Here is a 19,326-nt window from a genome sequence, read left to right as displayed (position 1 = left end):
TGATTAGTCTTGAAACTATATTTGGAGCAACAGAATATTATCTTATGTTATTATTTAATCAAATACTTCAACCGGATTGTTGTTAATTCGTTTTTCCACCCTTTTTTAGCTTATTTGGTTAACTACGTATGTTGTAGAGCCTGCTGTTGAGGTTGTGGAACCTACTGCAGGGGAGGAAGAAATGCAAGAAAAGGAATAATAAGAAGAGAAACAAAGACAACCATTTCATATAATATAGTTAAATGGTACTCAAGGTGTTTTGTCACTACCACCAATAGTTTGTTTTTCATGAAATACATTATGACAGAGGAGGCACAAGCTATGGCCCATGAGGATGCATTTGCGGGTCATAAATCCAACAAAGGAGGGGCGAATGAAAAATCAGATGATAATGAATAGTGCAACTCATGTTTGAAAACGAATAGATACATTTGAAAACGAATAGCTACAGAAATGGGATTGAGAACCTAATACATATGTGAATAAAGCTACTTGCTCTAAGTCTTTGGTTTACATGTTAATAGGTCTATTCTTAATGTGTGAAAAAATATGCTAACAGTTCATCAAATCATAACTACTATATTATAATAACATTCCACATACTAAATTTGCAAACTCCTGAATAACCAAACAATCATAAAATTTTGTGGCAACTGTTAAAAGATTTCACATTTTTAAATTAAACAAGATACAAAAATACCAAATCATAACTTTTAAAAATCTATCATTCAAGCTTTTCCATATATGTATGTGGAGACATTACTAATGAAAAGCTGCAACTTCTTCCTTGAAATGTTTCAGGAGATCTGGAATTGTCTTCACCGAATGTTCTTGCTTATCTCTCACTCGCACGCTTACCTGCAAATTAATATTGTTCAACTCGTAATTGCTTGTATAACTATAATATAAGATCCTTCCCCAATTAAAGACAATACTTTAATCCAAAATACCTTTTTACCAAAAATCATTTTACCATAAGTATTATTACTAGGAATCAGCATTTGATATCAAGTACTGTGTACTGATACCATACCGGTACCAACTTTTTCAAAAATTCGGTATTTTGTAACAGATACCAGTAGGGGTGTGCAAATTGGAAAACCCGACCCTACCCGTGATATAACCGACCCGACCCGATACCCGAGTTATGTTAAATTAAAAGACCGAATACATGACCGATGTTGATTATCGGGTATCGGTCTTGAATCTGGTCGGGCATCGGTTCTTTTCACAGATGACCGACACCGATGATTCCAATTCAATTCAGTGATGAATTCTTTGGTTGCAATTCATTTTAATCCATGGTAATTCAATTCAGTGGCAGACATCGGCACACATGCAGGGATCTTTGGCTGCAGTTCAGTTGAATAAACTCTTCAAGCAGTCACAAACACATGTTCAACAGGTAAAATTTCTTAAGCTTATGTTGAATTTGGTCTATATGATTATTCGTTTTTACTTGATTACTACATTGTGATTTCTCAATTTATGATTAAAATTGATCAATATAGATTTAATTTATTGTTTGATTTAGTATGCATTCCAAGTGTTCGATGAAATATCTTAGTGAAAACGTGTTTGATAATTGTTGTTTGATTTTGGTCTTGCAAACCTGGTGATTGGATTAAGCAGAGTAGTAGCTTGATTTTGATTGAATGGAGAACCAAATTCTGATACAGATTGCAATATAGTTTGATTTTGATAGAACGTAAGAAATTTTGTTTATGTTAACTTACAGCCGTGCATGTTGTTTTAGGGTTATGTAGTTATGGCCCATGATGCAATTTTTTTAGGAATATTAATATTGGTCTTCGGGTTTTTTGTAGGTCTTCATGGGCTAAGGACCAACCCGACCCGAACCCGACTTTTTCAATATAACCAGGACCGATTTTATATGCCTATAATTAGGGTCGAGATCGGGTTATTTCGGGCCGGTTCTTCGGGTTTTTTCGTGTGACAATCGTCAATTTCAGGTGAACTCCGTTAACTCAACTCCGTCAATTTAAACTTAAAGATCACTGAATCTATAACGCACATCTCATTACATTTAAACTAGGGTTTAAATGACGCTTGACACTTACTACATGTGTAGTCTTTCGGGAATTGCACCGAAACGCAAACGAGTTGACGCAAACAATTGGTGAATAAACGAAAAACGTCAAAACAATAATTATGTGATAATTATGTGTTAGACCTATGTGTTATGTGATAACATTGTTATAAACGTTAACTCAATGTGCTAGAACTAGTTAATTAAGCTAGAAAAGTAACATTTGAAAGTGGAGGGACCTAGATGTAACATGATTATTATTAATAATATTATAAAACCCTAACTCTCCTCTCTCTTTCCCTCACAAAACCGACGGCCAGCCCCCCTTCCCCCTCCTCACGATCGGCTCACACACACACACATATCTCTTGGTTTTTGATCTTGTTTTTCACAATTAAAGCCTCCTACACCCGATTCTAGCCATCTTCTACCTTCCTCTTGCTTATTTTTGTGCTTTTGAAGGTATAATTATAAACCCTAAAATCTGGAAATTTCATATATTGTGTTCATATGATCTTTGTTTGATTTGATGATGTATTGATGATGATTTGATAACTAGAATTGATATTATTACATGTTAATTGGTTGTGTCTTTGATTTTGAGATCAAATAAAACCCTAACCATGTATGTATGGTGTACTTGATATGCATGAATGATGGTTATGGTGTCTAGAATGTTATATGAATGAATTGTGGTCGATAGATGGTTAATATGTTGAGTTTTGTTGCAAACAGTTTCTAGACAGATTGTGTTGATGTTCAATTGACTGTATCGGGGTGTAAATGTGAAAATTGGTTGAGATTATTGATACTACAGTAAACTAGGTTGAGTCTAGTTTCTAAAGAATATAAATTTGCAATTTTTGGACGTGTAAAAGTTAACCTTTATGATTTTACAAAAACGTTGTGCAAAGCTGAGTTGTGAGACCTGCTGTAGGGTTGTTTTGTAAATATTATATCTCATGAACTACGAGACCAATTGGGTTGGTTCCACTTCTGGAAGTTGACTTGTTGAGTTAGGAACCTAACCCAAGTGTTCTTGCATTTGTTGGATTTTTCATTTAACGGGAATTTCAAATACATTCTGTTGCGCATGAATTTGACTGTTATGAGCTTGCTGTAATGTTTTGATCATTATGAGAAATCTATGTGGAATAAAAATAAAATAAAACATGTTCTGGAAACCTAACACATATATGCTTTTGTGATGATTTTTGGTAAATTAATTGAGATGCTATGATCGGTGGAATAATACAATCTTTCAAGTAGAATTTCTGTCTCGGTGAAACTAGCTGCTGAATTTTGTGAAAATGCATGAAACATGATACTTGCTATATAATTGTTATGTTTTGACCAAATTGCCCCTGTGGGGAATACTTGTTAAATAGTTGTCGTGTTTTGACCAAATTGCCCTTGCGGGGAATAATTGCTAGTTAATTGTTATGTGTGACCAAATTGCCCTTTCGGGGAGTAATTGCTAGTGATGTACATTATTAATACATGACACGTAAATAATTGTTCACACATGTATTGTATCACGAATGTACTGGTTAAAGTCACACACGATTCACAAACGAAACACGAAACACCTTGTGTGCATAGGTATTATGTGCCGAGTCTAGAGACTCGATAATAGTTCCGACACTTAGAAAAATCTCTTTGTTGTTTTAGAACGCTAGAGAGAGTTTTTCTGTGACGCGCATCCTTTGGTGATTTATTTTGGGAATTCTTCGCAAACAGTGAGTTCACTTACCCCTCTAAACTATTTTCAAAACGCTTTTCACTTGGGGAGATAACATACTCCGAAAACGCATTTAAGATTTTGTTAATATAAATTATATATCACTTGTAAAGACTAAGTGGCAAACGCAATAACTAAAGTCCTTCATTCACATCGAACCGTTTAGTATTGGATAATAGCGAGTCATTGTTGAGTGGTACTACTGGGTTTGACAAACCCCACCCAACGCTAAACTCGACTGGAGGTCGAGTGGGTGTAATCTTGGCTAAACACATACCATGGTCGGGATAGACCTGGTGGCAAGGCAAATGATAAACAGTCAGCTTCGGTGTCGAACACTTAGTAATACTTGTTTTATAGGCTAGCTACCTATAGATATATAATTGACATAACACTATCGTGTAGTCCAAAACGCTGAAACGCAAAACGCTGAAACGCAAAACGCTGAAAGCAAACGCTAAACGCTTTATTTTATATAAACTTGTGAACTCACCAACCCCGTGTTGACACTTTTAGTATGTTATTCTCAGGTAGCCGAGGCGGGCGCGCGGTACAGGATCATGCATGGTTTTTGAACATTCTGATATGCAAACATGTTTTTAACTATTATTACTTGAATTTTAAGTCGTCCTGCGTGACGCAACTTTTGTCTTTTGGTTTTTACACTTCCGCACTTATTTTCATTTAAACGTTTTTTTTTATGGTTTGATTATAACTAATGATTCCGATCCTGTTAGTTCACACCCTCTGACGGTAAAACTCCGTTAGTGGATTTTGAGGGTGTGACATTTCGGGTCGGGCCTAATTATGCACACCCCTAGATACCAGTACCATACCGATAGATACAGTACGATATTAGGTACCCATTTTTCCAGAAATTCAGTTCGCTTTTTTCCGGTACCAATACCATATAGAGATTAGAATTTTGTAACCAGTATCGTACTGATAAATTTGGCACAGTATTCGGTACCCACTTTCGAGAAATTCGGTTTTGGTACCGATCTAACAATCTTATCCTTAAATAAATAAAAAGCACACCTTAAATTTTTCAAAATGAAAAATACCCTGGCTTCCATTTATAAAAACAAGTTTTTTTAAACATTTAACAGTAACTTGGAAATTTTTTGCAATAATACTTAGTTGACCTAAAAATCACTTTCTATACGTGAGTTTACTTAAAAACCGATGAATGGGTAGCCTTCACGTATAACATCACTAATAAAAACTACAAACTGCGCTTTTGGAGGGTATTTTGGTCCAACACATTAATATCCTGCCACATACTGTGACGAGAGAGAGAGATACATACCTTCCCATTATTAACTTCCTCTTCACCAACAACTAGTATGTAGTTGTATTGCGCCAACTGAGCTTCTCGTACCTGCACCAATTAATAATAAAACAAAATTAATAATAATAATAGCAGCAATAACAATGATCTTTTCGTTGGCTTATTCAGTTTCGAAACAGCAAACTGAGCCGCTTTGAGAATGTTTAAAGTTTTGTATGTTAAAAAACAATAGAGAAATATACGCTTCACCTATAACTGTATAAGTAAATCCCAAACATCCCCCAAAATAGAATAGTGGAAATAATTTCCAAATTACCTTTTTCTTGATTGTTCGATCAGATGAGTCAATGTCAACATTAAAACCAGCTTCTTCAATCTGGTCCTTCACCTGCCAAATTAATAATACAAAAAGATCGTCAATTCAAGAAATTGATTCAATAAAAAAAAATTAAAACCAAGATATTTTGTTAAATTTGAACATTAGCCATTAGACTTAATATTTTGAAAAACAAAAACACAACAAAAAGTGGATTAAAAATATAGAGGTTAAATCATGCAATAATTTTTTTTTTTTGGTAAAAATAAAGTGCAGTGACTTTATTGTTAAGCTTTAAAAGTTTAGGAGTTAATAATTCAAACAAAGAACTCTAGGGCCATATTTAGAGCATAAAAGTGCACGAGACTTGTTCAGCAATCGCCCTTATAAAATTTCTGATTATGTTAAAAATGTTAAATGCTAACATATTTAAAACTCTAGTGACCTATTTAAATATTCGACCCAAATGATCCAGTGTATATGCAAAAAGGTTAGGATTGTGACATCTAGTAAAGGGGATAAAATAAAGCAAAAACAAAAATAATAAACTAAATAAACAAAAATGCTCGTTTTCTTGACTAGTATTTTAACAATAATCGTTAATATTTTGCAAATAAGTACCTGTTGTCCATAGACTTGGGACTTGTCAGAAACAGGGCAAACAATTGCTTGACGGGGGCTAAGCCAAAAAGGCCACTTTCCCTTATAATGTTCCAAAAGTATAGCAAACATTCGTTCAACCGACCCCAAAATAGCTCTGTGTATCATAACGGGCCTCTCCCTTTTAGTCTCATCTTCTGCTGAATAAGTTAAATTGAAACGTTGAGGGAGTTGGAAGTCCAACTGTAGAAGACAACATATAATTTTATTTCAATAAATAAACTCTTATGAACAAATAAATATAACATATAATAATCGGTGTTAAAATGAACCTGCAAAGTTGCACATTGAAACTTTCTTTTCATTGCATCGGAAACTGATATATCAATTTTCGGCCCGTAAAATGCCCCATCTGCTTCATTAATCTATCAAGAAAAATTAAACTAGCAGGTTAGTTCACCATAATATATATGATGTATGTATGTTTTAAGAAAAATTAAACCTGCCATGGCTTCCCAAATTCATTCAATGCATCAGCAAGTGCTTTCTCAGCTTTGTCCCATGTTTCCAGATCTCCAAGATATTTCTCCGGCCTCTACACAATACATAATTAAACAAATTTATAAATAAAATATATATACAGTCCGTATGAAAGTATCAAAATGGTAGATCAAAGTTTTTCACAGCATGATACAGCAAATATATGCATCATAGTAAAACATACAGTTTACAGTTTGTGTTAATTTCTTTTTTGTTACGTCATCAATCGTAAATACATAAGTACACAACAAGCTATAAACAGCATGAGGATCAGATGCACATACTGTTGATAGCTTTAGTTCAAAGGTGAACCCAAATATATCATAGGCATAGTTGATGAATTCTAGAACACTCTTCACTTCATCTTTAATCTGTTGTATATCAAGACAAAGGTCAAAAAAGTGTAAGAAAGAAAACGTTGAAAAGTATTAAGTATTATGAGTAAATTCCATCTCACCTGGGATTCTCTACAGAAGATATGAGCATCATCCTAAGAGAAGAAAACATGGTTAGATTGTAGAAATAACAGCTCGTGGTATCATACAATATCAAGTAACAAAAACATCAAAATAGTGTAAATTTGATGTAGACCGTCAACATCCAAGATACCAAAATGGTGTAACACTATCGTCTATGTAAAACTCTCATTGAGAGTTCGAGACCTTTAAAATGAGTATCGTATAAATAATATTGAAAATATAAGTAGAGACTAATTTATACAAAAGACATTCCTAAAATAGTAATAAACTCGCTGAGACCCATAATATGAGTACTATATTAAATAGGGTTATAAAAAAATGTATTCAATTAAAAGTGTTATTCATAACTACTAAACATTACAAGTTTTTAACTTTCACCAATATTTCACAAAAAATTATCTAGTGTATAATAACTACAGCATTACCTGCTGAAATCTTCGAACACGAGTCAGACCGGTCAATGCACCACTGGCTTCATTGCGATGCAAAACTCCAAAGTCAGCTATACGAAGTGGAAGTTCTGTAGAATGAAAATGAAAATGGCTTATAGTTTAGATCAGTTGTAACAATAGTGTTAAAACAAAAACATATACTACAAATACAATCCAAAAAACTGACCCCTGTAAGAACGAACTCTGTTATCGAATATCAAGCAATGTCCTGGACAATTCATTGGCTTAAGCCCAAACTCTTGTTTTTCTATCTGCATAAAACATAATGTAACAACATGTAATTGACTAAATGGTCATTCACCTTTTTCAAACGCGCGCTACTCCCTAAAGTTTGTTCATGGTCAGTGTAGTTAAAAACTGCTAGGACGATATGTGGTGTATGCATGCGTGTATTTAAATATTATAGTTTAAATACTTTTTTGTTTTTAAAATATAACATGCATGTAAAATGATAATGTTATTAAACTTAGATGACTTACGTCAAACACAAACATATTTTCCTTATAATTAGCAGCATGTCCCGAGGTTTCCCACAGTTGCATGTTGTACATATTTGGTGTGGTAACCTGCAAAAGCAATGGTACAGTATGTTAAATTTTAGAACATCCATATTTAGAAACTAATAACAAGGTATACAGAAAGCAAAGATTAAGAAATAATAATCACCTCAAGATAACCTCTTTTACGGTACTCTGTGCGTATAAATGTCATTAGTTTCTCAGTTATTCGAGTGCCATGGGGAAGAAAGAAACAACTTCCTGGGCTGAAACATATAAAAAGTTAAATTAAAATTTTTAATATTTACAGGTTACTAGTGTGTCATATATGTTTGTAAAATATATATTATTTCAATTACGCTATATTTTTAAAAAATAAAATAACTTTGGAGGTTTATTGCACTGAATACACTAAAATAAACAATTTAACCTATTTCTCACTAACTTCTAAAATAAAACCGGAATTGCAACTTACCTGAGTGGATGGAAAAAGAAAAGTTCCTGCTTCTTGCCCAATTCTCTGTGGTCATACTTTTTGGCTTCTTCCAGCAGAGCAATGTATTCCTAAAACAATATTTTAAACGACTTTAAAACTTTGTGCTAACAGTATACTTTGTTTAATGACACGCTCATTTCTAAACAGTCAATTAGGCAGCAAATCGACAACCTATGAAATAGGCGTGTGCGTGGTGCGGTTCGTGGCGGTTTTAGGCTAAAACCAAAACTTTGGTTTTTTGATTTTTGAAACCGTTCGGTGTCGGTTTTTTTTGGTTTTTTGTTTTAGTTTCGGTTTTTTTTATTTGAGCTTGAAAATTTTAGGCCAAAAAAAACTGGGGGTAAATAATAAAATATACAGTATAAATAATTTTGATAATTGTTAACTAGTGGATACTTATACATTTGGTAAAATATATTCGAGTTACATATTTATTAAATTCTTATTAATTATTTAAAATAAAAATATAGATATAAAATTTAAGAAATTCGGTTCGGTTTTTTCGGTTTTTATTTCATGCAAAACCAAAACCGAACCGTTAGTTCCGTTTTTACAAAAACATAAAACCAAACCGTTGGTTTTTGTTTCAGTTCGGTCTTTTCGGTTTCAGATCGGTTTTTTCGGTTTCTTGCACACCCCTACTATGAAATGTCCCTATCTAGACTCATTTTGTTTCATGAAGCCTTCTTAAAAAAATTAATACAAAAAAAATTAAAAGGTGCATATTTGTGCAAAAAGAATTTAAAAACTGTAAATGGAAACAATATTTAAAAAGTTGCCACCTAACACATCACATTTAGCCAGAAATATATCACCCAAAAGAAAAACATTTTCATAAAGACTGATGCATTGACATATAATCCAACATTCAAGTGATGGAAACAAAAGAACCTTTAGACGCTTTTGGTCAGGATAAGATATCCCATAAACTCTTTGTAAGCTTTCACGGTCTTTGTTTCCCCTCCAGTAAGCTGCTGAAGCCTAATATTTATAAAAAAACAAATATATAAACATATATACAGACTAACTTATCTCTATGCATCTAACAAACATCACCTTTAAGCAAGCAATTGCCTTCACAAACGATGTATTAGGTATATGGGGTCCACGGCACAGATCAACTAATGGACCACACCTATAAACGGTGATGGTCTTGTCTTCAGGTAGGTCACTAATGATCTCAACCTGATAATGACAATAATAAATTAAATCCAAAACAATGTGTTGCAAAAATCAGTACCAAAAAAATCCCAGATATATTAGATAGAAATTATCACCTTAAACTTATTGTCAGAAAACATCTCAAGAGCCTGCTTTCGTGTTACTTCAATTCGTTCAAAAGGTTGTTTCTCCTGAAAAGAAATATATAACAGCATAATGTCGTGTAATTTATGTTTTAAGCGATTTAATTTGGCCAGTGTGATATATGAAGCAACAAAGATATGTAACATATATATCAAACTAATAAACAGCTATCTAATCAACTTCTATACGAATGAGATATAAATAATATAGTACCGTAACAGCCTTCTTCGCTTCAGAAACAATTTTATCAAAGTGATCATCATTTAATCCAAGATCACCATAGAAACCATCATAGTAGAAACCCTGTTACAACAACTCCGTGAAATTACTACACAGACGGTTACATGAAATTACCAGATATAATAAACTTCAAGAACTAAAATGGTTTTAGTGATATTTATAGTTAAGAACACACACATAAACAAAGTGAAAGCATGTTGCTGATTGTTGCTATTTTCCCTAAAACAAAACTTGTGTTGAATTAAAAACAAGCCAACTACACAAATTAAATAATCAACCTACACTATACAGTATCACATCTACAGCCCTAATAACTAAAGAACCATGAAATGAAATCAAGTATCCACATCAGAATGATAGAAGCATACCTCTCCTCTTGTAGTACATGGCCCAATACACAATTTGCATCCATATGTTTGTTCCAAGGCCTGGACAAAAACACAAAATAAAACAATTTCACCAACTCTATAAACGAAGAAACATAAACAAGAAATTCCGTTTGATTAAATAAATGAACAAACACAAACAGATGCCATGTTCGTTCAACTGTGTTTTTTTACGTCCATTAATGTTTGTTAGTTGAAGGTTTTTGATCAATGACTTTTCTAATCTTATCATATAGAATAAACAAAATTATTAACTATAAAACAAATATATGTGTGTGTGTGTGTGTGAGTATTATACTATTATGTGATTTGATTATATGTAAATTAACATATGAATAGAAATGTTAAAAAACACACCAACACACACTTGGTAGCCGGACCAAACCGTTGACACTGACCATTCTCATTTAACCAAATTAAATAAAACATTGGTTGTGCTCAGTTGTGTTTGTTCGTTTGTGTTCAAGAACACTTCACAAACAAGTTCATTTCCTTAATGGACTGAACACGGACAAGAAATTTTGTTCGCTTAGGTGTTTGTGAACCGTTCTCTTGTCCGACAAAAGCTTAACAGGCAAACAAATATCATATTCATTTTAGTGTACAGCCGTATAAACAACTCAATCCCAATATATCGTATTCATTTTAACATCATTACCTGCCCAAGAATATGAGCGCTCGAATGCCAAAAGGTATCACGACCCTCATCGCTATCAAAAGTGAATATCTTAAGCTGGCAATCACTTTCCAAGGGCCTTGACATGTCCCACAACACTCCATCCACCTGAGAAATCAAAGCATTTGATGCCAAACTCTTTGACAACTCCTTGGCTATATCAAAAGGAGTTGTTTCCCACTTCTTCCCCTCCTTCACAGTCCCATCCGGTAATGTAATCCTACAAATAAAAAAATTATTTTTTTAAAAAAAGAATAATACAAATATTTAAAAAAAACGCAATTAGTTTACACACCAGGTGTAACATAACCCTAAAATTAAAAGAATAATAGTAACAAGACTTTAATAATCCACACTATCACGTATTGGCCTATCACCCATTGGCAAATAATAATCCATACTTACACTTTGACCAGCAACAACCTTAACTTTCAATTTTGTTACCAAGGGCAATCCTAGTAGCATAATCATCATAGATTTTACACTCGAATTGCATTTGATTTATACCCAAGTTCGCTAATACGTATTTCCATTTTCGTTCATAACCATTATTGTGAAACAAATCAAGTGAAAATCAATGATAATTTTACTACCAAGATGCAACTAAAACTAAAGTTGTTTTTTTATTGATTAAAATGATAAGAATGAAACTATGAAATATTATTGACCAATAGGCGATAATTATAATTACTAAAATCCAATTTTCCTAATAATAATAAAAATAAAATTTTAAAAACCGCAATTAGTTTAAGCACGAGTCAATCCAGAGGGGTTCGGGTTCGAGCTCAAGTTTTAAGTAAAATGAGCCTATGATCGAACCAACAAGGCAAGCCATGACCCAAGCCAAGCTTAGGTCGAGCTCAAATCGAATTTTAAGTAAAAACGAGCCAATGATCAAGCCAACGAGCCAAACCATGACCCACGCAGAGTTTAGGTCGAGCTCAGCTCGAGCTCGAGTTAGTAAAACGAACTTATGATTAAGCCAACGAGCCGAGCCATGACTCAAGCTGAGCTTAGGTCAAGCTCAGCTCAGTTACAAATATGAGCCAGCTAAGCTAAAGATATTTCAAATCAAGCTCTTTTAGCTTTTATCAAGCGAGCCACGAACCCGAGCTTAACAAAATGTTAAATATAATAATAATAATAATAATAATAATAATAATAATCAGCTCAGGTGTAACTTAACCATAATAATAATAATAACAAAAATGTTATTAATCAAAACCAATTAGCTTACGCACACCAGGTGGTCGACGAAATGCGTAACAGACCAAGCCAGTCAATATTATTAATCAAAACCTCAACTTTCAAAACTTACTTAATTGGGTCACCAGCAACAGCCTTGAGATTCTCAATTTGTTCCAATTTGATGGACTCAAACAGCTGGATTCTTTTGGGTATTACTGACTGAAGATAAGCTTCATCTTTAGCAATCGAAATAGTGGATTTGGGTGCGGCGTTTGCAGCTTTACCCATTGGTGACGGTGACGGTGACGTTGACGGTGAGTATAGACGGCGGATGACGGTGGTTAGCGGCGGAGTACGGCGGCGGATGACGGAGTAACGGAAGAGCATAACATTCGTTTGGTTTAGTGGGAAGGTTTTTATTAGGGTGGAATGGTAATATTATTCGTTGAAACGGTGTCGTTTTGGGTGAATGAAAGCCCAATAAGGGGCCCAAGTTGGTTTTAAAGTTTGTAGGCCCAAAGTGGAATAAGTTTACAAGAAACTAGTTCGGTTTATAGCCCGACCCATTACTTTGAAAATCCGGTTTGGCTCAAACTCGTTAAGCGACTGCGTGCATCGGAGAATCGCCACAGGGTTTGGGAGGGTTTATTATGGTGGCATGGTAATAATGTTATACGTCGAAATGGTGCCGTTTTGTGTGAATGTAGGCCCAATAAGAGGCCCAAACTAGATTTAAGTTTATAGGCCCAAAGGAGAATGAGTTTATACAAAAAACCAATTTCGGGCCGCCCAAACAGTTTATAACCCGACCCACTGTTTAGAAAAAATGGTTGGGCTCAAACCGGTTAAGTGGCGGACAATGGCGGCGGTTGGGCTCAAACTAGTTAAGCGATGAGAACGACGACATGTAACGAAGACTTTCCACAGGGTTTGGGGGCATAATAATATTATTATTGGTAGAAACGATGTTGCTTTGTGTGAATATAGGCCCAAATTATATTTAAGTTTGTAGGCCCAAAATAAAATAAAGTAGGCCCCGAGTTGAATAAGTTTAGAAAAAATAGGCCCAAAATAGTTCAAGGTAACTCGAAAATTGAATCGCATAACCAAAGTAATTGCATTAAACCCGCACGTTACGATAACAACTCGGTTGGTATTGGTTCGGTTCATTATAATATGAGTTCGTACCGTATTAGAATTTGTGGGGTTGTTTGTGTAACTCAAGTGAAAGAGAGTATGGGTTCCTGCGCCCTATGCACCCTAACATTAAACTTAAACATCTTTCATCGTTGTCCCAACTCCCAATTAGTATTAAGTTACATGGTGTCTAGCATGGAATTAAGTACTTAAAAATGATTCTTTTAACTCTTAAATAATCATAACCATATAGTTATATACAAAATTTATATTTTTAAATATATAAAGTTAAATCAACTTTAAAACAATAATAATGATGCAAATTATGAGTGGTTCAAGTGAGGTTTTCAAGGAAACAAACTTTTACTAAATTTGCTAATTTGACTTTCACCAAGATTTCAACAAAAGCCCTATTGGGCCCCTCTGCCTTCTTGAGTTGTTGGTGACTGATTTATACATTAAATTATTAAAAAATACCTTAAAAAAGCTTTTATTTTTTGAAGTAAATTACCAATATACCCTTGCCATTATAAAATCCCATTTCAGTCCTCACCCATCAACACATTAAAACACCTCTCTCTCTCTATATTTACTAACCACCATATCTGTAACAGTTTCAACTCATCAAGCAAGTGTCTTTAGCCTCTGATTTAGCAGATATTAATGTTTTTTCTGAGATTCCGAGGTGGGTATACAAAATCTTGAATCTTTATTAACTTTTTGTCACTTTTTCTTGATTTTGTTAACAAACCCATGTGTTTTCTTGAATCAAAATCTGATTTTTATTACATTTTGTTAGCAAGATTCAAGTGGGGTTCTTGTAATTACAACTTTTAGCTGTTTTTGGTTTTTTATTAATTTCATGAGGTGGGTTGGATCAAAATCTGATTTTTATTGCATTTTAGCTGTTTTTCTTGGCTTTTTATTAATTTCATGAGGTGGGTTTGGATCAAAATCTGATTTTTATTGAATTTGAGCTGTTTTTCTATGTTTTTTTATTAATTTCATGAGGTGGGTTTTATCAACATTTGATTTTTATTACATTTTGTTAGCAAGATTCAAGTGGGTGTCTTGTAAACACAACTTTTAGCTGGTTTTCTTGATTGTTTAATAATTTCATGATCTGGGTTTGGATCAAATATTAAAATAATCAAATAAAAATAACTTTTTTTAATTTTTTTTAATTTAAAGTCTACACTTTTTGAAAGCATATACTAAATTTTCATGGTTCTTGAAGCTGTCTAAATCTTGCTAAAATGCGCCTGCTTTCATCTTATCCTTCACCCCCACCTGTTAATGTTAACCCTCCTCCAACAGTATCAAAAACCAACTCCACTTTGCTTTTTGCAAGAAACATTGTAATAGTGATAGCTTTCATGTTTTTCATATGTGGGTTGCTTCATTTACTTATAAGGTATTTAATAAAAAAGAAAAAGTTGTCATCTTTATCTTCAAGATTTCAAGAAAATGGTGTTAATAATAATAATAATATTAATATTAATGATGGTGATGGTGATGCATATCAAAGACAATTACAGCAGCTTTTTACTCTACATGATTCTGGTTTAGATCAAGCTTTCATTGATGCACTCCCAGTGTTTTCTTACAAAGAGTTAATGGGATTAAAGGAGCCTTTTGACTGTGCTGTTTGCTTATGTGAGTTTACACAAAAGGATAAGTTAAGGTTATTGCCTTTATGCAGCCATGCTTTCCATATGCATTGTATTGACACTTGGTTGTTGTCAAATTCCACATGTCCTTTATGTAGAGGTACACTTTTTACACCTGGTTTTAATGTTGAGAATCCAGTTTTTGAGTTTGGTTGTGAAATAGAAGAAGATGGTGGTGATGGTGGTCAAGGGTATTTTGGGAATTTTGGTAAAAATGAGGGTAGTATTTGTAATGAAAAGAGGGTGTTGTCAGTGAGACTTGGAAAGTTTAGAGCAACAAATGGTGGTGGTAAAAGGGATGAAAAGGAAGTTGGAGAGACAAGTAATAGTAACTTTGATGCAAGAAGATGTTATTCAATGGGAAGTTATGAATATGTGGTGAGAAATCTTGATTTGAAAGTGGAATTTGATGCTAATAAGGGGAATAGTAGTAGTAGGGGTAGTTTTGGTATTAAAGAAAAAGGGATCAATAGTTCACTTGATGATGGGAAAAAGATTAGCAATAGAAGCAAAGGTGAGAGCTTTTCAGTTTCCAAGATTTGGCTTTGGTCAAAGAAAGATCAAAATCATCAAAAAGGTCAAATTCATTGTATTACACATAATAGGTAACTCATATGTTGATGTTAGTATGTTTATATTTGATTTATTCAGACTTCAGGCTGTTTGGTTTACACAGAATAACATTTGAATGATTAAAATTGGGTCTGAATCATTCGGACTGTTGTTGCTGAATGGAACAGAGGCTCATTCATATCTGAATGAACCAAACGGTATGTTACTATGTTACATTACCTTTGATAAATGCAAGTAATAGTAATAGTTGACCATTTACAATAGTCAATAGTTCTTGGTTTCATGTTTTATCATTTATATGAATGATTCTTCTTTACTTTTCATGATTTACTTTGTTAAAGATTGCAACATGTACTCATAACCTTTACCTTTTATTTAGTGTTTCGCGCCTTTTTAATGTGGTTGGTATATGTTTAAGACCTTTCACTTTAGATGTCTGATTATTGTATATGTTTTGAGTTTGGTCGATTTGTTTTCATTATGAGCGTTTTGTGTCTTTGTCTAAACGTGGAGTAGATGTGTTTATCTGATTATTACTTTTTGCATCATTTTTGCATGAGGAGATTAAAACAAGCAACTTCAAACTTTTTACTAGACTTTAAAGACATTTCATGTCTTTTAGAATTAGATCATTAAGTAAAATACTTACTATTAATATAAAAAGATCTTTCTAAACAATGTATTGTTGTAAGTTAGTGAGTAGCCATAGAAAGGCTCACGCTAAGGGGAGGACTTGCTCAACTTGGCTTATAAAAAAATTTCCAAGATTGAAAGAGAGCGACTAGGTTGAAAACACTACAATAAAAGTGGGGTATAACTGATGAACAAGTTTGTTGGAAATCCGTCGGTGATAGCCTTCTTCTAAGGGTTTTTATCGGTTATACTCATGTTTTCTTGTAGTGAAAAGAGTAGTTGTTATCCTATAATGAAATTGGACAAAGATACTTAAATGAAAAAAAAAACGAATAGATAGTTGTTTTTGTTGATAACTTTATTTATATCAGCATAATAGGTATCTATTTGAATATTATTTTGACTGTATCGTAGTATGAATCCTTTTATTTAAGCATAATTTCAAATTGAGAGATTCCAAGCCCGACTTGTGTAATTTTATTAGCAGACTTTTACCCAATCCGTTTTACGTACGCGAGCAAAAAAACACTATATATCTCATCATACATAACTATAATATGGGATTCAAGAATTTTGAAACAAACCAATCTTATTCATGTCTTGGAAATACCATGATTACATGTTCCCAGGCTTATTGATGGTACATGTTATTTTGTTTTCATAATTCAATATTATTTTGTTTTTGAGTGAGTGTGTAATTATGATGTGGGATCCATGAAAAGGGGAGAGTGAGGGGTATGTGATGAGAGCTATTGATGATTTAACACAAGGGTTGACAAACAAACAATTCATGCCTCCCATGACTTGTTGTGGGTCATATAATAATATTATGACATGAAATAATTTCTTTAGCCACTAGCTTCTATTTTGGCCCTTATGTGAAATGACCCTACACATCTTATATTTTGAGACCACAAACTTTATTAATAATAACAATGGTAATGAGGAGGTGTGCCTTGTGTGGCTTCAAAAGGCTAAAAAAGTACTATAATTTTTTAAAAAAAATCTTTAAGTAAATTGTTGTTTTTTTTAATAAATTTGTTACTTCTTGTTGTAATAAGAGTACTAGGGCGCACCCTTCGGGTTTTCCATCGGTTTTATCTCCCACATCTCCAAAAGAAATCGGTTTCATGAACCCTAATATTCAAAAGATGAGTAATTGATTGTGTGCGTGTGTGATTGGTTGAAAGTTGAAACGCATTAAGATAGTTTGGTATGTATGAAATACCACCCCTACCAATGTGACAAACTTTTTGAATACTTTAATGTAAAAAAAATGAATTGTCCTTATTTGAATGGGTGGATGTGAATAGGATACTTTTAAGTAATTCTTCATTGCCACAAGTACCTTAATTGAGAGTTTGAGACCCACCTTTTAGTATATAGTCTATACTTAGAAAAAAACATTATACTTTAGTTTACGTTTGTGTATGACATAAAAAAACAAAGTTCTTTTTCTTTAAATATTGATGGTCTTTAAAAATTAAGGTCTAAAGCTTTAGCTAAAATTTTTGTATGTAAACCCGACCTGTTTTTAGGACGACAACACACACAAACACTAACTCTACTCATAAGTTACACATGTTTTAGACAGACTTAAACTTTCATCATTTGAAAAGACAAAGCCTTATCCAACACTTTATTATCGCTAGGTCAATCTTTGGTCATACACCTGGCCTTGAAGCTCATGATTTATGGGGGGCATTCAAAACTAGTAGTGTGTGTGTTGATTGGTCAAGAGATGTCTGTTATAGCGACGGAGGACTTAGGATTTGCCAATGTTTAATCAATCTTCAGCGAAACACAATTTGTCCAAAAATAAAACGTGTTTTTTGTTGAATCAACTAGATTGAATTATCATCTGAATGGATCACCCGATAAGTTTCGTCTATCTTTTAACTGTCTAAAATAATTTAGTATGAACCGGTTAGGGTTACCAGGGTTCTAACTTTTTAAGTGTATCCAAATCATAGTTAATCATTCATTTATGTTAGTTTTTGAACACTACGTTTCAACAATACATGTGAAAGATGTTGGGGACACCAATTAATTAATAATAAAAGAACTTTTTCTAGTCAACAAAAGTCTTGATCCTTCTCCCCAAAAGAATCAACTTGTTACATAATCCATAGACATATATATATATAGTTAGAAAGCAACCTTATTATATAAAATTAATAAAACATCATGTCATTCTCACGCACTCTCATGCTCACAAAAAAATACAATAGTATATCACTTTAATAGTATATTAATGTTATAATATAAACCAAGTATTTCTATCCGTGTATTGCTGCTGGAAGGTTTAAATGCATTACATATTCGAAAGCTAGCTCGTGTTGAGGCGAGAATTCGATCAGTGTCGGTTCAATTTGTTATGATACAATATTGTGGAAATTTCGTTACCAATGTTGAAGGGCCAAAAGGTAAAAATACAAGTTGAAAGAACAAAAGTTTCATAACCGAAATTGAAGGGTCAAAACGTATATGTGTGAAGCTTTTGTGGCAAAAGTTTAATTAACTAAAATTGGTAATTAAAGTAGAGGAACCAAAAAGTATATTTGTTAAACTTGTGTGACAAAAGGTTAATAAACTAAAGTTGGTTAACTAAAGTAGAGGGACAAAAGGTATATTCATTAAACTTGTGTGGCAAAGTTTGATAAACTTAACTTGGCATGTTGCCTAAAAGAATGCTGGAGAAGAATGCATAAAACTATAAACTATGGTGTCAAAGTTAAAGGCATAAAAAGTTTGGGGCAAAAGTTCAAGAACTGAAACTTCATCACTCGAAAGTTTGGGGCAAAAGTTTAAGAAACGAAACTTCATCACTCGAAAGTTTGGGACAAAAGTTTGAGAAATGAAAGTTCATCACTTGCCTTTAATAATAGGGCGAAGTTACTGTACAATTACTGCTTAACGTACGATAGGTACGCGAAACGTTCAAAGGCAAAAATACTAAAACGCTCAGCCAAACTAAAACGCTCAAAAATGGTTTTCGTGAAAGGTAAAAAAAATTGATCGATTAACGACCCAAAACTGTTTATCTCGGTGAACCA

The 19,326-nt window shown here is 33.3% G+C and overlaps 1 protein-coding gene and 1 pseudogene across 1 annotated transcript; one reads left to right on the top strand and one right to left on the bottom strand.

Annotated features, from left to right (window-relative positions):
- Window positions 1-600: 600 nt before the first annotated feature.
- LOC143579287 (threonine--tRNA ligase, mitochondrial 1-like) lies at window positions 601-12,647 on the bottom strand. The gene is made up of 20 exons (XM_077062634.1): window positions 12,388-12,647; window positions 11,052-11,289; window positions 10,376-10,435; window positions 9,981-10,070; window positions 9,740-9,814; window positions 9,519-9,647; window positions 9,354-9,443; window positions 8,442-8,530; window positions 8,136-8,232; window positions 7,949-8,035; window positions 7,636-7,720; window positions 7,443-7,537; window positions 6,996-7,028; window positions 6,823-6,909; window positions 6,501-6,593; window positions 6,331-6,423; window positions 6,020-6,241; window positions 5,399-5,470; window positions 5,101-5,172; window positions 601-858 (listed from the first exon to the last, which is right to left on the bottom strand). Exons 1-20 carry the CDS (start codon window positions 12,642-12,644, stop codon window positions 763-765), a joined length of 2,160 nt encoding a protein of 719 aa, XP_076918749.1. The 5' UTR covers window positions 12,645-12,647; the 3' UTR covers window positions 601-762.
- A 1,362-nt stretch (window positions 12,648-14,009) lies between these two features.
- Window positions 14,010-15,788, top strand: LOC143579289 (RING-H2 finger protein ATL46 pseudogene; annotated as a pseudogene).
- Window positions 15,789-19,326: the final 3,538 nt, after the last annotated feature.

The sequence above is a fragment of the Bidens hawaiensis genome, unplaced genomic scaffold, assembly GCF_021521415.1.
Source record: "Bidens hawaiensis isolate Kalapana, Puna unplaced genomic scaffold, B.hawaiensis_p1.1 tig00029652_1, whole genome shotgun sequence".
Taxonomy (NCBI): Eukaryota; Viridiplantae; Streptophyta; class Magnoliopsida; order Asterales; family Asteraceae; genus Bidens; species Bidens hawaiensis.
Note: the sequence above shows the minus strand (reverse complement) of the source record. Positions and strands in the feature narration are given on the sequence as shown.

Excerpts from the sequence above, each read along its gene's own strand:
- LOC143579287 (XM_077062634.1), bottom strand. The coding sequence starts at position 12,644 with ATGCTCTTCCGTTACTCCGTCATCCGCCGCCGTACTCCGCCGCTAACC. Across the intron at positions 7,029-7,442 it reads GTGTTCGAAGATTTCAGCAG|GATGATGCTCATATCTTCTG; the intron begins GTAATGCTGTAG and ends TTCTTCTCTTAG. Across the intron at positions 6,424-6,500 it reads AATTTGGGAAGCCATGGCAG|ATTAATGAAGCAGATGGGGC; the intron begins GTTTAATTTTTC and ends TTTTCTTGATAG.